The following is a 14,826-nucleotide window of genomic DNA, read 5'->3' on the forward strand; positions in this document are numbered from 1 at the left end:
CAGTGGGGCTTTCTGCAAACCTATTGTTATAGATCTCCAAAAATGTTTTGTACCGCCCACACTGATTCACAACTTGAAAAGCTTTCAGGGGGCTATTGTTTGAATTGTGTGAGTGTGATTAAGCGCAGTTTCAGTTAGTGAGCCCAAGAAAACTTTTATACACCTGCCCCCTCCCCCATTCCACCCCAACTTTAATTGAAAGTTATGGGGGGGGAGGGGAATGCACATTGCAAATAACGCTGGATTCACTACTGCCCCATGTGCCTTAACTAGTAGCTCTAAACCATCTTCACGATTTCTCTTTCCTCCTCGTGCCCGCCGGAGAGAATAGTTTTGCTGAAAATTTCTCTTTGTCAATGGGATCAGTATTAAATCAGCAATATACAAGTAAAGTATCGCATGTTGTAATGTAAAATGTGGCTGAAAAATGGAGTTAAATGAAAAAGAACACGTATGTATAGAAACGTGGAAGTTGGTGTGATCGATAGAACAGTGTGGCTTCCCCCTCCCCCGCTTTCCTTTTAACCCTTTATATTTTAAATATTTTCTGTAGGAGAAAAGAAATCAAACCATTTTAAAAAAATGTTTTTTTGTTACCCTTCCCCTACACTCCCAGGCAGGCAACTTTTTTTTTTTTTCCAAATCTTTGAATGCACATTGAATGGGAATACAGACTGACTTTTTTGTCCTGTTCCTTCTCAGGCGGGGCGAGCAAAGGTGGTGGAGAAGAGCCCGGGAAGCTGCCGGAGCCGGCAGAGGAGGAATCCCAGGTTTTGCGCGGAACTGGCCACTGTAAGTGGTTCAATGTGCGCATGGGATTTGGATTCATCTCCATGATAAACCGAGAGGGAAGCCCCTTGGATATTCCAGTCGATGTATTTGTACACCAAGTAAGCCAAGCTTTTTTTTCCCCCCTCTTCATCTTTTTCCATGTGGAGGAGCTGATCAGTAGTTATGCCAATAGACGTACAAGAAGATGCCCTTCGGTATATTGAAAGACAAAATTTTCCCTGAAATTACTAGGTAGTGCAGCGTTTAGGGTACGTGTATGGGCCTTTTCCTGGGTTTTCTGTCAAAAGAGAAAAGAAAATATTTGAAATTTCACTATATATATTCAGGTTGATGTTATTAGCATTTCCCCCTGCTTCATTCTACAGCGAACTAGTGTTCATGTAGCTTCCGGTATTATCTATACAATATACTCTGTCGCCTGTATCTGGTGAATGGGTAGAAAAATGAAGAAACATGATCATTTTAAGGTTGAAAAAACAAAGTGAAACAGTTTGCTGTGGAAAGAAATGTATAGATTGCCTTATTTTAGACACCTCTAGTCACAGTAGCTCCCTTTATTATTTCATCACTGCCTGTCCAGTAGTCATTTTGTAGACTCAGATAAAAATAATTTGACTTCATAGTAAAATAAAATAGAACACTGTTGACTTAGTATGATTGTAAAGAAATGCGTGCAATAGAGGGATGCTTGACAAACATTTTAGAAATGTGCTCCGTGTAGTCAGTGGTCTAAGTATACTGTCTCTTTAAGAGACTGAACTCAAAAAAACATGTGGCCAGAGGCGGCTCTAGTTTGTGTGTTTAAAATGTGCTGGTCTGCTACTTGGGGTAAATTTCAACCTTTGCTTATATTGTGTTGTAATTTTTAAAGAAGTTTTAATACCAAACAGAATTTCATTGCTTCCCATTTTCAAAATTTTATCCAGGAAATAATGAATTAATACTTCTGCCTTTACTCCTCTCTACTGCTTAATCCCTTTATAATAAAAAAGATACTTTTATGGAAGCCTGATTGTTTCCTCAAAAAAAGGTAAATATAAATTTTCTGTAGCGAATTCATAGTTAGAAATAAAGAGGTTTAGGACTAAAGAGGTTTATTTTGGCATGATATCTAAGTTAAAAAGAATTGAATGAATGACTGTTAATACTGCAGATTGACTGACAGATACATGCATGAAATACTTGGTATATTTGCTTGAAAAGTATGTATTTGGTACTGTGTTGCATGTTCCTAGTAATATTTATACCCCCTTCCCTAAGGAATATCATCTTCAAATTAAATATATAAACAATAGAAACATATGAAACCATTCTGTTTTGATCTGTTGTCCTTTGGTGCTTGGTAGCTTCCTGACCTTGCTGTGTGGTGTGTGTTTTCCTTTCCTGAAGGCCTGGCCATCATTATTGGCTGTTTATATGTGGAAGGATCAGCATAATCTGTGAATTGAAACAGGGTTTAAATACACAAATACGAGTCCACATACAGACTACTGGATTTTATGCTTCCTATTTTATAGTGCAAAATGAAGCTACATTTTCTGTTTTTTCCCTTCTAAGACTGGATGACAAAAATCATTGACAAATCCATTTTCTCCAGGCTCTTTCTTCCCCCTTTGAACCTTCTTTAGGTTGTTAAATTGTTTTTTACGATCTCATAAATTTGTTTTATAGATGAATGAAAAAAATAGCCCTTTTCTTCTTTGTCTGGTCACACCTTTTTATAATTTGATTTTCTGTGTTTACCTTCTAAAATATTCAAATGTTAAGATATTTTATTAACCAATGTTAATGTTTAGATCCATGAGACATTTGTGTTTACACTATTTAATGATTATATATTGGTAAACATTCCTCTATTCACTGAATTAAAACATATAGCTGTTAAAGTTTTTTTAATATATAGCTGTTTCCAGACTATAAACATTGATTTTTAAATAGTTGACTTAATCTTCAGTTACATACAGTATATATGTACAGTTCATGTATCTATTAAAAGGACAGTATTAAATGATGCCTAAAGAGGTTTCTTATATTGTAATTTACATACATTGTATATAAATTGTATGAATAATTGTTTTGAAGAAGGCAGGAATCCTACTGATGTTAGCCAAGCAACTACAATTAACAGTTAGATGGTTGTAAATGATATAGGTATTATGTGTGCATCCCTTGTGGAATAAGGTTGCAATTCAAGACTATTTCATAGAATTAAAAAAAAATTTATTACTATTTGAGAGGCCATTTTAGTTCTATAAGCATTTTTGAAAACATTCCAGGTTTTATATCTATGTACTATTTTGTTGTGAAAGGATATGTATCATAGACGATTAGGAATTTTAAATGTTCAACTGTACCTGTATCTACTCAAAATATTTTAAATATATGACATAGTTTTTTTGGAGTGTTTGGAAGCACATGTGTCATTGGATTTTTTTTTTTTAAGTATTCTGAAGCATTTTTAATATGTATTTGGGGAAATAAAAAACAAATTATTTGTGTCTTTAATAAATATATAAAAATTTATGCTAAGGCACCTGGGATACTTTTTCTCTTAAAAATAGTGATTGCAAGTAACCATATATCAAAACGTATTCAGTTGCTTCAAAATAAAGAGAATGTATATATGTGTGTTTTAAAATTGAGCTGTGTATTTGTAGTTATGTATATTTATAGTTACATAATTCTACTTAAAATTTATTGGCAGTAATACAGTCAAACTTTCTTGTAGTTCCTGTGATGTCACCAAATCCTCAAAAAGAAACACATGCCTAGGTGCTGTACTTTATCTCTCTTTAGACATGTTGATAAATGCTGTGAGAGTCTGCTGTTTGAGGATGGTATGTAACCATTGATGGTTTAAAATGACAGTATTCATTTGATTTTCTAATGTTAACTTGTAATTTAACTAGTTCCTATTTTTATTATGTGAAAATATATATTCTGACCCATGTTAATTGTGAAACATTGATACAGTTTAGTAATGAATATTTTATTTTTAAATATTTAGCAAAATATATAAGTATTATATTTGTGAATTTTGTCATATCTCACTGTTGAGGTTTTTAAAAAATATTTAATAAAATAGGAAATTTTTGATTATTTTATTTTTAAATATAAATTTTTAAGAATTTCTTAAGTATCCAATGCAAACACAGATTTGTTTCAAATGAAGTAAGGATATATGTGGTTAATACAGATTTGTTAAGTCTAGATTCTTTTTTTTTTTTGAGATGGAGTCTTGCACTGTCACCCAGGCTGGAGTGCAGTGGTAAGATCTTGGCTCACTGCAACCCCTGCCTTGCGGGTTCAAGCAATTCTGCTGCCTCAGCTCCCAAGTAACTGGGATTACAGGTGCCCGCCACCACGCCTGGCTAATTTTTTGTATTTTTAGTAGAGATGGGGTTTCACTGTGTTGGCCAGGCTGGTCTCGAACTCCTAACCTCGTGATCCGCCTGCCTTCGCCTCCCAAAGTGCTGGGATTACAGGCATGAGCCACTGCGTCCGGCTGTAAGTATAGATTCTTACTAAGGTGATTTCATAAATTAGAATATGATTATTTAGTAAGTGCCAGTAATTACTACTCCTACCAGTTTCTTATATTTTTTAAAATCACGATTAGATTTAGGATAACATTTACATTACCTGGAGAATGTTACTGGCAGTTTTTTGAAATGTTAAAAGTTCTTAGTAAGACTTAAATGTTTGATGGTACTTTAGAAGAATAGAATGGTAATTAAATATTAGATCTCTTTTGGAGAAGGGCAGTGTTAACTTAATAACTACCTATTGATGTTTGTTATATAGGTTTTTTTTATAGATTTTAATATTTATTTCCAAAGTCGTTATCTTACCTAATAAGATAAAATGATCATTTGAATTTGATTTTGTTCTAGGGAGGTGTAGAATATGTTCTCCTTATTGCTCTCTCCTCAGCTTATGTGCATAATAATACTTTCTTCACATATAGGGTTTATATATACTTGGAATTCTTTGCCATCAAATATGATACAATTGTTTACGTAAATGTATTTCATTTATTTCATAATGTATGCATAATGTTTGTATCTCTTTTTTTCTCAAAGAAAAAGAGTAATTTCAAAATGACTGCAATTTAGCTACCATTACTCAGTAGGCCTAAATATTAATAATTTATCTTTATTCATCTTCATTTACCTTACAGATATTGGTGTTTTCTTCTTATGGTCTTTATTTTGGAATTAGATTTTGATGTTTATAGATAATTCAAATGCCCACATTAGAAAGGCTTTATATATTTTATGTTCCTTTGCTTCAAAAATATCTCAAGGAGTAATGGAAATAGAAAAAATAAGAATCGTTATTGTTACTGAGTTAAAGCATTAACAGTAAGAGATATGAAAACATTTAGAGATGACTACTACTTAAATATATGAAAAATTTCTTACAGTTCAATTGATCTAATATAGAGTTCTTATATATTTAATTAATTATACAATGTAGGAAAACAAATTTATTTCTGTATGTTCATTAAGGTCTTTTCATAATATTTCATTGCTGATTAACTAGCCGTGTTTAGTTTTGTTATAGTTAAGCATAAAATCATTTTTCACATGAAGAATATGTGTGATTATTATTATTCTCTGGACTGCTTAATATGCCAGTTAAAAAAAGACATCTTGGAAACAAAAATGTGATCATAAACAGTTACAGCTCATTTGTATAGTGAGTTATACATTTTAATATTTTTAAAATAGTTTATAACCTACCAGATTTTTAAGATGATTTGCCCAGTTCACCAATTTCAGAGAATCCCAAGCTAAGTGCTTTAAGGTCGTTTAATCGTAATATCACGTTTAAAGGCATTTATTATAAAACAAAATTTTATAAGATTTATTAATGTAGCCCTAAAGATACTTTTGATTTTCAAGTGGTGGTGCATTTTTCAGACTCTTTTTCATGTATTTAAGTTCTACAAAGATACTCTGATTCAATTTAAATGTGAAATGTGAATTAGGTACATATTGAAAATGTAGTCCTTTCTCCTATTTTAAAGATTATTGGTGTAGTTCTTAAATATTTTTCTCCTACCTTTTTAAAGAGCAGTTTTAGGTTCACAGCAAAATTAAGAGGAAAATACATAGATTTTTCCATGTACCCTTGCCCTTTCAAATGCATAGCATCCTCCATTATCAACATCCCCTACCAAGAGTGGCACATTTGTTTCAAATATGAATGTACATTGACACATCATAATCACACAGAGTCCATAGCTTACATTAGTGTTAGCCTTTGGTGTTGCATGTTCTCGCTAATTTTTGATTCCTCTTTTATTTTAAAAGACTATTCACAACAAATGAACGCAGTAAATCAAATAATTATTTTTTAAATAAAAATGTGAGTGTCAAATCACAAGTATTCAGTGTAACCTTTTAAAACATGTCTTTAACTTGTCTCAGAGTTCTTAGGTTTCATGAGAAATTAAAAGTTTATTTGTTACCTGCGTTCAACTTGGTAGATTAAAAATTGAGTCCTTCACTGTAATTTTTGTTGCTTTCAGGCAGCAACAAAATATTATTTGGATTTGGTTGAATTCTTCCTCTTCAGAGATAGTTAGAAATATTACAGATAGTTATGTCTACTTTAACTGACCAGCTCTTTTGGTATTGTGATTAACTTAAAAGTTGCTAGTTAGAAATAAGATGCACTGTATTGTTTTTGTTTCTTTGAGACTTAAGTTGTCCAGGCTAACCTGGAACTCCTAGCTAGTCTCAAGAGATACTCGCTCCTCAGCCTCTGTAATAGCTGGGACTACAGGCATGCACCACCATGCCTAGCTTGATGTATTGTATTTTTACGTCTAAACTGAGAATAACCTAAACAAAGTGAAGCTACTTCTGATGAATTAAACTGGAAAGTTATCTGAAATGTTATACTTGATTTGGAATGAAATACGGAATATTTTATCATTATGAAAGACTATCGTTCTTTATACCTTGAGATATTTCCCCTGAGTTTTGAGTAACAGGAGATTCAGCTTATTTAATATATAGTTACAATAGATGGCATTGTACCATTTACAGTGCATAAGAAACTTAACTGATTTATATTCCTCCCTAAAATAATTTGATTATAGCATCTTCTAATATCATAAAAGTTGATAACAGTAATGTGTTTAAGAAAGTACATTGCAGGTGAGTGGGGTACATTTAAAAATGATCTTTTAATGAGTAGCTTATCAAACAAGTAATGAAAGTACCATGTTGCATTTTGATACATCAGGATACATCTAATCATTTATCTCAAATTGGAGGACAGTCTGATTATTGCTTCTTCCTTTTCAATATCTAAATATTTGACAATTTGGAAATATTTTCTAAATAAGATTTACAAATAATTGATAGATTTAGTCCTGTAATTTTTTCTATAATTTTCTGTTAGTTGGAGTAATAATACCTAACTTTTTAAGTTGTTTTGAAGAGTAGAGGTAATGTTATATAAACTGCCTACTAAGTATCTGTTGAGAAAATAAACTAATGTAAACTGGTCTTTGCCAAAAGAATCATGGTTAAATTATTTTCAGTGGTGTATACTCATGGTGGATAATTAAGCTGGTCTTTTATGTGTTTTTTAAAAAATTGGGCAAAATGTGTTGTATATTAATAGTTTAATTTCCATTACAGTTGACACTAAGGCTTTTTATTATAGTTTTCTGGTATAGAATATTGTTTTTGTTATTTAAAATAATTCTTTTGGCTGAACATGGTGGCTCATGCCTGTAATCCCAGCGCTTTGGGAGGCTGAGGCTGGCAGATTGAGCCTAGGAGTTTTAGACCAGCCTGGGTAACATGGCAAAACTCCGTACCTACCAAAAAAATTAGCTAGGCGTGATGGCATGCACCTGTGGTCCCAGCTGTCATGGAGGCTGAGGTAAGAGGATCACTTCTTGAGCCCAGGAGGCAGAGGCCACAATGAGCTGAGATCACTCCACTGCACTCCAGTCTGGATGACAGAGCAATACGATCTCTAAAATTATTTTTTTTGAGATGGGTTCTCACTTGGTTGCCTAGGCTAGAGTGCAGTGGCGGGATCATAGCTCACTGAAGCCTTTACTTCCTGGGCTCAAGTGATCCTCCTGCCTTGGCCTCCTAACATCCTGGGATTATAGGCATGAGCAACTGCGCCAGGCCTAGAATATTGTTTAAAATATCAGGATATAAACTACAGCTTGGAAATATTTTTGTTATACAGATATTTTGGTTTTAATAATTGTTGTAACATAAGATTTTACCTGTATAAGATTTTACCTGTGTACGTATTTTGTGTATTCATTATAAGCTAAAGAAAAATACTGTTTTAAATAGGCCTGCTGTGATAATTTAATACCATTTTTTGATTAATAATTATTTAATCTTTGTAAGATAGTGTAGAATGATAAAGATTCTGCTCAAATCAGTATTCAAATCCCAGTTTATTAGATACCTGTGAGGGAAATAAGTTACCTTGTCAGTGTCTCAATGGCCTATAAATGGAAGGACAAAAATAGTACCCACTTTGTATAGGGCTGTTAGGAGGATTACATGTTATTACATATGTAAAGCACCTAACACAAACTTGGCAGATAGTAGGGACTCAATGTGTATTGTACATAATTATTATTATAAAGGAGAAGTAGTATGGTATTGTGAGAGAAAAAACCATGGGAATGAGTATTTGACTTCGGCTCTGCCACTTGGTTGGTTTGTAACTTTTGGCTGGTCACTTCCTGGGAGCTTCAGTGTTCTCATGGGTAAAATGTGATAAATAATATTTTCCTCTTAATTTTAGAGGTTTATGGTAAGGGTCAATTGAAATAATACGCATGAAAATAATTTAAAAACCCTAACAATCTCAGGTTTTAGTTTTAATCTTTTTTTCAAGAGCTATGTTTTTATTAATCATTTTAATTATGAATATTTCTGGTTTTTGTTTTGAGACAGTGTATTGCTCTTGCCCAGGCTGGAGTGCAGTGTTGGGATCATGGCTCACTGCAACCTCAAACTCCTGACTCAAGCAATTATCCCACCTGAGCCTTCTGAGATGCTGGGACTATAGGTGTGCATCACCATTCCTGGCTGATATTTTTTATTATATTTGTAGAGATGGGGTCTCCCTATGTTGCCCAGGCTGGTCTCTAACTCCTGGGCTTAAGGGATCCTCCCACCTCAGCCTGCCAAAGTTGCAGAGATTTACAGCATGAGTCACCACGCCTGACCTCACTTTGGTTTTCTCTAGTTTTTTTCTGCCTGAAAATTAACCTTTATTCTAGTAGTTTCTGTGCTTGTGAATGAGATTAATTCATATGCATTTTACTGATCTTCAGTATAATATTAATTACATTTATCATTATGGTATTTTTTCATGTGCTGTAATCTTACTTAAAGTGCATAATTAGGCTTATTGATGTTCATGTTTCTTGTCAGAAATTTATTGAATTGGTCAGGTGTGGTGGCTCATGCCTGTAGTCCCAGCACTTTGGGAGGCTGAGGGGGGCGGATCACTTGAGGTCAGGAATTCGAGACCAGCCTGGCTAACATGGTAAAACCCTGTCTCTACTAAAAATACAAAAAATTAGGCCTGGTGGCACATGCTTGTAATCCCAGCTATTTGGAAGGCTGAGGCAGGAGAATCGCTTCAACCCTGGAGGTGGAGGTTGCAGTGAATCGAGATCATGCCATTGCACTCCAGGCAACGAGCAAAACTCCCTCTCAAAAAGAAAAGAAAAGAAATTTATTGAATTTTGATCCCGACTCGGTTTTTGTATAAACATTTTTAAAATTTTTATTTAATTAATTATTATTGTTATTATTATTATTATCGTTTTTTAGAAACAGGGTCTTCCTCAGTCACCCAGGCTGGCGTGCAGTGGTGGTATTATAGCCTACTGCCACTTCAAACTCCTGGCTTCAGCAGTTATCCAACCTGAGCCTTCTGAGTAGCTGGGACTACAGGCGTGCACCAGCATGCTGAGCTGATATTTTTTATTATATTTGTAGCGATGTGGTCTCCGTGTTTCACAGCCTGGTCTTGAGCTTCTGGGCTCAATGGATCCTCCCACCTCAGCCTTTAGAGTAGCTGGGACGACAGGTGTGCACCACCATGCCTGGCACATGCCACTGTGCCTGGCGAATTTGTAAAATTTTTTGTAGAGACAGGAGCTTGCCTTGTTGACCAGGCTGGTTTAGAACTCCTGGCTTCAGGTGATCCTGCTGCCTCTGCCTCCTTAAGTGCTGGGATTACAGATGTGAGCCACTTTGCTCAGCTTGTATAAACATTTTTAGAAATGTAAATCAACAAGATGGCTTAATGTCGTAGAAAAGTATTAACTTTTAAAAAATGATTATAAAAATCGTGGTTCAGTAAAGTTAACTAATTTTTATTGATCACTTACTAAGTGAAACACTGTTGGTTTGGTATTTCCATTTTAGCAAACTAAGTTTTTTCCAGTTAATTCTCATTATTTGCATATAAGGCATAAAAGCAAAGGATCATTTTTCCTGTGTTCTATTCACTTCCTGTTATGAAGTCTAACTATACAGCCTCTACCAATTTAATTTTGGGATAGCTAAGATAAAAAGCAAATATTAGTTTCAAAATTTTGAGCTAAATGCAGTGATTTTCCAATAGTATTAAAATAATGTTTTTCACATTTCATGTGGAGAAACTGTTTTTGCCAGTGCTTAGAATCATTAATTTATTGTGCTATTAATAATACTTAATTTCTACCAGCTGCTTTAAATCTTTTGTCATAACAGCCCACTTTAAAAAATCAAAACCCACTTTAATTTATTACTTTTGTTAAAGTTAGACTATTTTTAAATCTTGTAAGTTTAATTTGGTAATAACTCTGAAGTTTGCTATTTCATTTTATGGTGTTATAGGATACAAAGACTCCATATAAATTTCAAATTACTTTTACTTTGGCCAAGATTTGTTAATGATCATTTTTTTTTAAGCTTTTGTAAGCAATTTCCTAGGCCGTTAGATATAGTGACTAGAATGTTCCCAGATCCTATAATGCTTAAATTATTTTATCTTAGCTTTTTTTTTTTCTTTCCCATTCAAATGAATTGTCTTTATCCTTAGTTCAGTCTGTAACAAAAGTCTGGCAACATAGGTTATAGCTATCACTTTAAATATTTAATAGATCATTAATATATTGTAAAGCTTGGAATGAATTATATCAACTTTTCTTCCTGTGTGATTTTAATAATACGTGATTTTTTATGATATATAAGCACTGATCCTTCCAAATTTGTCACACTTTTCAACAGCTCCTTTAAATAGATTAAATGATACTAGAGACATATACATAACACAGCTCAGTGTAAGCCATAAATTTTTTTTTAAAGTGCATCTTTTTCAGTTTTCACAAGAAAAAAAGCTTCTCTTTTCAGGGATTGATTAAACTGAGCATTAGAAGTTTAGTCACAGTATTGGCCTCATGTTTTAGCTCTCTAATTAAAAATTTTCGTTGAATACTCAATCTAAGAACACTTGGATTTGCATGTTTGCCCCTTTCACTGTTTCCTCCCCCATGCCATTGAAGAATTTTGAATAGTGAGGAATTTGTGCCCTTTGGCTCAGGTTGCAGGCCCACTTGATCAAGCCACAGAAGCCAGAGTCAGAACTATTCATTGCTTATCTTTTCCTTGGGCCACTTGTAAAGCCTGCTTTCTGCTCTGGGAAACAAAATAAAACAACAACAAAAAGCCCCACAAACAACTCTTTATATTGGACATATATAAAGCCTGCAGCATAAAAATGGGCATAATAGTTGATTCTTTATTGGGACTCTCCATGGGTTAATTTCATTATCTTAAGAAGTTTTTCATTGCATTGCAGCTTATTTGATGTATATACTTTAAATGCATGTTATTTTATATGGTATGGTATCCTGTTGGTAGTGAAAGTGCGGTCCTGTGATGTTTTTCTCTTAGGTTGAGATTTACCACTTTTGAAATGTAATGATTACTTTTAAGTAAATTGAATTAATTTGAATGAGAGCTATAAAAAGCCCTAAAGTATTTTATTTTGATATACTTAATTTCTAGCATTTATGCAGACATTTAAAGCTTCCCTGAATTAATAACAGCACAAGTTTATGAGCTGTTCCAATAATGGTGCAAAGACTACATCTAGACCCAGGTTTAAACAAACACAAAACACTTTGTTCTTATCTTAGCATCCCTTAAAAGTATACAGCTCTGGTTCAGGACCTCAGGACCACCCATCACCCTGGACATTGGATACTCCTATTTATTCAAGAGGCTTGTGAAGTATCTGTGTGCCAGTGGGGGATGGTGTGTGTATCTGTATAAGGAATCACAGTTAGGTGATTTTACCCCAATAAAAGCTTCAACATTGTTTGTAAACTGAATTTTGTCCCTGAAGAATTTTCTAGTTGTAAAACCTAATTTGTATTAAATGCTTGTTATTTTATTTAAGTGCTGGCTGCAATCTTCGCATTTTTGATGTTTTCAGAAGGTTAAAGTGGGCCTCTATTAAGATTAATCTTAATTCAGTATAATTTTTTGGTTTTCAGGCCCCACCCTTTGGCTTTGGATAGCTAATACCAAGGTTTTGTTTCTTCCTGTAGAAAGGAAAGGAAAGAAAACTTTCTCTTTCATTGCTTAAGTCATGTGACTTCCCTTTTAGTTGGTCACAGATAGGATTGAAGTGAATCTCAGAATGAAGCATAAAACTTCGAGAAAATATTTATTGATACGTGTCTTGTTTAATTTCATATGCTTTATCTTACTTTACCTCCATGCTGTTGTTTTTTAGGAAGCTGAAAAAAATTACTACTTACATAGATTTTTAAAATAATATGGACCTTCTAATCTATACCGTGGTAGTTTCTTAGTTACTTATTTTTCTGTCAGTTATCTTTTAGTATCATTTGAGATTTCTAAACTGTAGCTTGTTTCCCAGAAATCATACTTATTTTTCTGTCAGTTATCTTTTAGTATCATTTGAGATTTCTAAACTGTAGCTTGTTTCCCAGAACTCATAGTGTAGAGAAAGTAGAGGTGGTGGTTGGGAGACGTTAGCAAGAAATAATTGCTGGCAGAACAAAAGAAAGAAATACATTATAGGACTGCATGTAAAATACAAGAGGGAATTAATTAGATGTATTTCTTCTTGCTCTTCTGACCCACCTCCTAACAGTTAGCATAGGGTAGCTAGCTGTTTAGAAGAAAATCCAATCCACCTCCTATGATATTTACATAATTTTTTATAAAGTTAAATGAGGATACATGTTTGATGCTTATTCCTAATTTGGTGACTTAGTCTTGATGTTCTAGTTTATTGTGAACCATTAAATATTCGATCTTTAAAGTTATTTTAATTTGTTCTTAAGCTACTTGTATTTAAATGTTTAAATTCTATTTTAGTAAACAGTATAGCTGTCTCCAAATAATAACTAAAATATTTGAAACAACAATAGTTTCAAAAAAGTACCCTCTCTGCCATTGATTTTTAAAATATGTAATTTATTGGCATATTTTTATGCAAATAAGTATTTTTAAAAGACTTCTAAGAATACTGTATAGACCACTCTTGACATAAGTAATTATATTTTAAAATCTAATAGGCATTTTTGTTTAAAATATTTTATTTCAATGAGTATTTATTGTTTATGTAAAAAATTCTTCCTTAAATTTTCATGGTCTTGTAGATCTTAAAAGACAATGATATTTGGTCATATGATCTTCCTATCAATCCAAGATAACTTTTAAGTTAACCAGATTTATAAATACAATCTTTTGGTCCGCTTTTAGGATGAATAATGAGAGAAACAAAGTCATCTTTTAATTTTTAGTAGTGTTTTGTCGTAAGTTTATTTTACCTTTTAAAGTTAAATACAAGATTTGTTGAGGTACATAGAAAGGCTGCTTAAGTTTCTGTTGGTAACAGTGGGTTATCAGCCTTTCAAGAACTAGGATCAGGTATGAAGTCTGTAATTAATGTATTGGTCTGTGCTTTCATTGACATTAGAATTTACAGCAATTGATTTACTTTTTATGTCGTCTACAATTGAATGTGTCAACTTCTGTTTACTTAAACTTAAATTTTTATTGATATTTTAATTAATGCTTAAGTTGTCACTTAAATTTTGCTTTTTGGAAAGGTTTAGAATACTAAATCTTTCAAATCCATGATCCTCCCTCATTTGTTATTTTGATTAGCAAGGTATCCAGAAAACACTTAACAACTATTATTAAGCATTTAAATCTAGTACTAACGTTTATTGTTGAAATTATTTGTATCCTAGAATTTAGTGTTATTTATTTATTTGTTTGTTTGTGATAGGGTCTCGCTCTGTCTCCCAGTCTGTAGTGCAGTGGCGCAGTCTCTCACTGCAACCTCCGCCTCCCGGGTTCAAGTGATTCTCATGCTTCAACCTCCTAAGCATCTGGGACTACAGGCGTGCGCCACCACACCTGGCTAATTTTTGTATTTTTTAATAGACAATGAGGTTTCGTTGGCCAGGCTGGTCTTGAACTCCTGACCTCAGGTAATCCACCTTGACCTCCCAAAGTACCAGGATTATAGGTGTGAGCCACTATGCCTGGCCTACTGTGAGTTTTAAAATAAAAAGGTAAACAAAAGCCTGTTTTTAAAGAAACCTTGGTTTTTTTGTGTGACACAGGCTTTAAAAAAAAAAAAAAAACTAACAAAATTTGGTACTAATTAATAACAAAACTTAGAAGCAAAAGGTGAAAAGTTGAGGGTTTTCCCCTTTACACCTGTTTTCTTCCTTCCAAATTTTTGTTTAACTTCTGTGGAGAAAAGTAGTTTTTAAAATGAATGTATTTGAGTTTTAATTGTCTTCATGTTTTGTCAAAAATACAAGGTTAGTTTGCTAGGGGGGTAACACCATTAGATGTGTTGCTACTTGTTTTCATGTGGGTTACTGTAAGTTTAAGTTTAATGAATTATTTGATTTCTGGATTTTGTTTCTTCTAAAATAAAATTAATACTAAATAAATAAATTTTCAAATAGTTGAAATA

The 14,826-nt window shown here is 33.2% G+C and overlaps 1 protein-coding gene across 2 annotated transcripts in view; it reads left to right on the plus strand.

Moving 5' to 3' along the window:
- The window catches only part of LIN28B (lin-28 homolog B), a 143,302-nt gene that overhangs the window by 16,626 nt on the left and 111,850 nt on the right, over positions 1–14,826 (plus strand). For both annotated transcript variants that reach the window (XM_009205754.4, XM_021937645.2), the window contains exon 3: positions 703–890. In XM_009205754.4, coding sequence (XP_009204018.2) covers positions 703–890 — 188 coding nt within the window. The remainder of the gene's footprint in view (positions 1–702; positions 891–14,826) is intronic.

This window comes from Papio anubis, chromosome 6, assembly GCF_008728515.1.
Source record: "Papio anubis isolate 15944 chromosome 6, Panubis1.0, whole genome shotgun sequence".
Taxonomy (NCBI): Eukaryota; Metazoa; Chordata; class Mammalia; order Primates; family Cercopithecidae; genus Papio; species Papio anubis.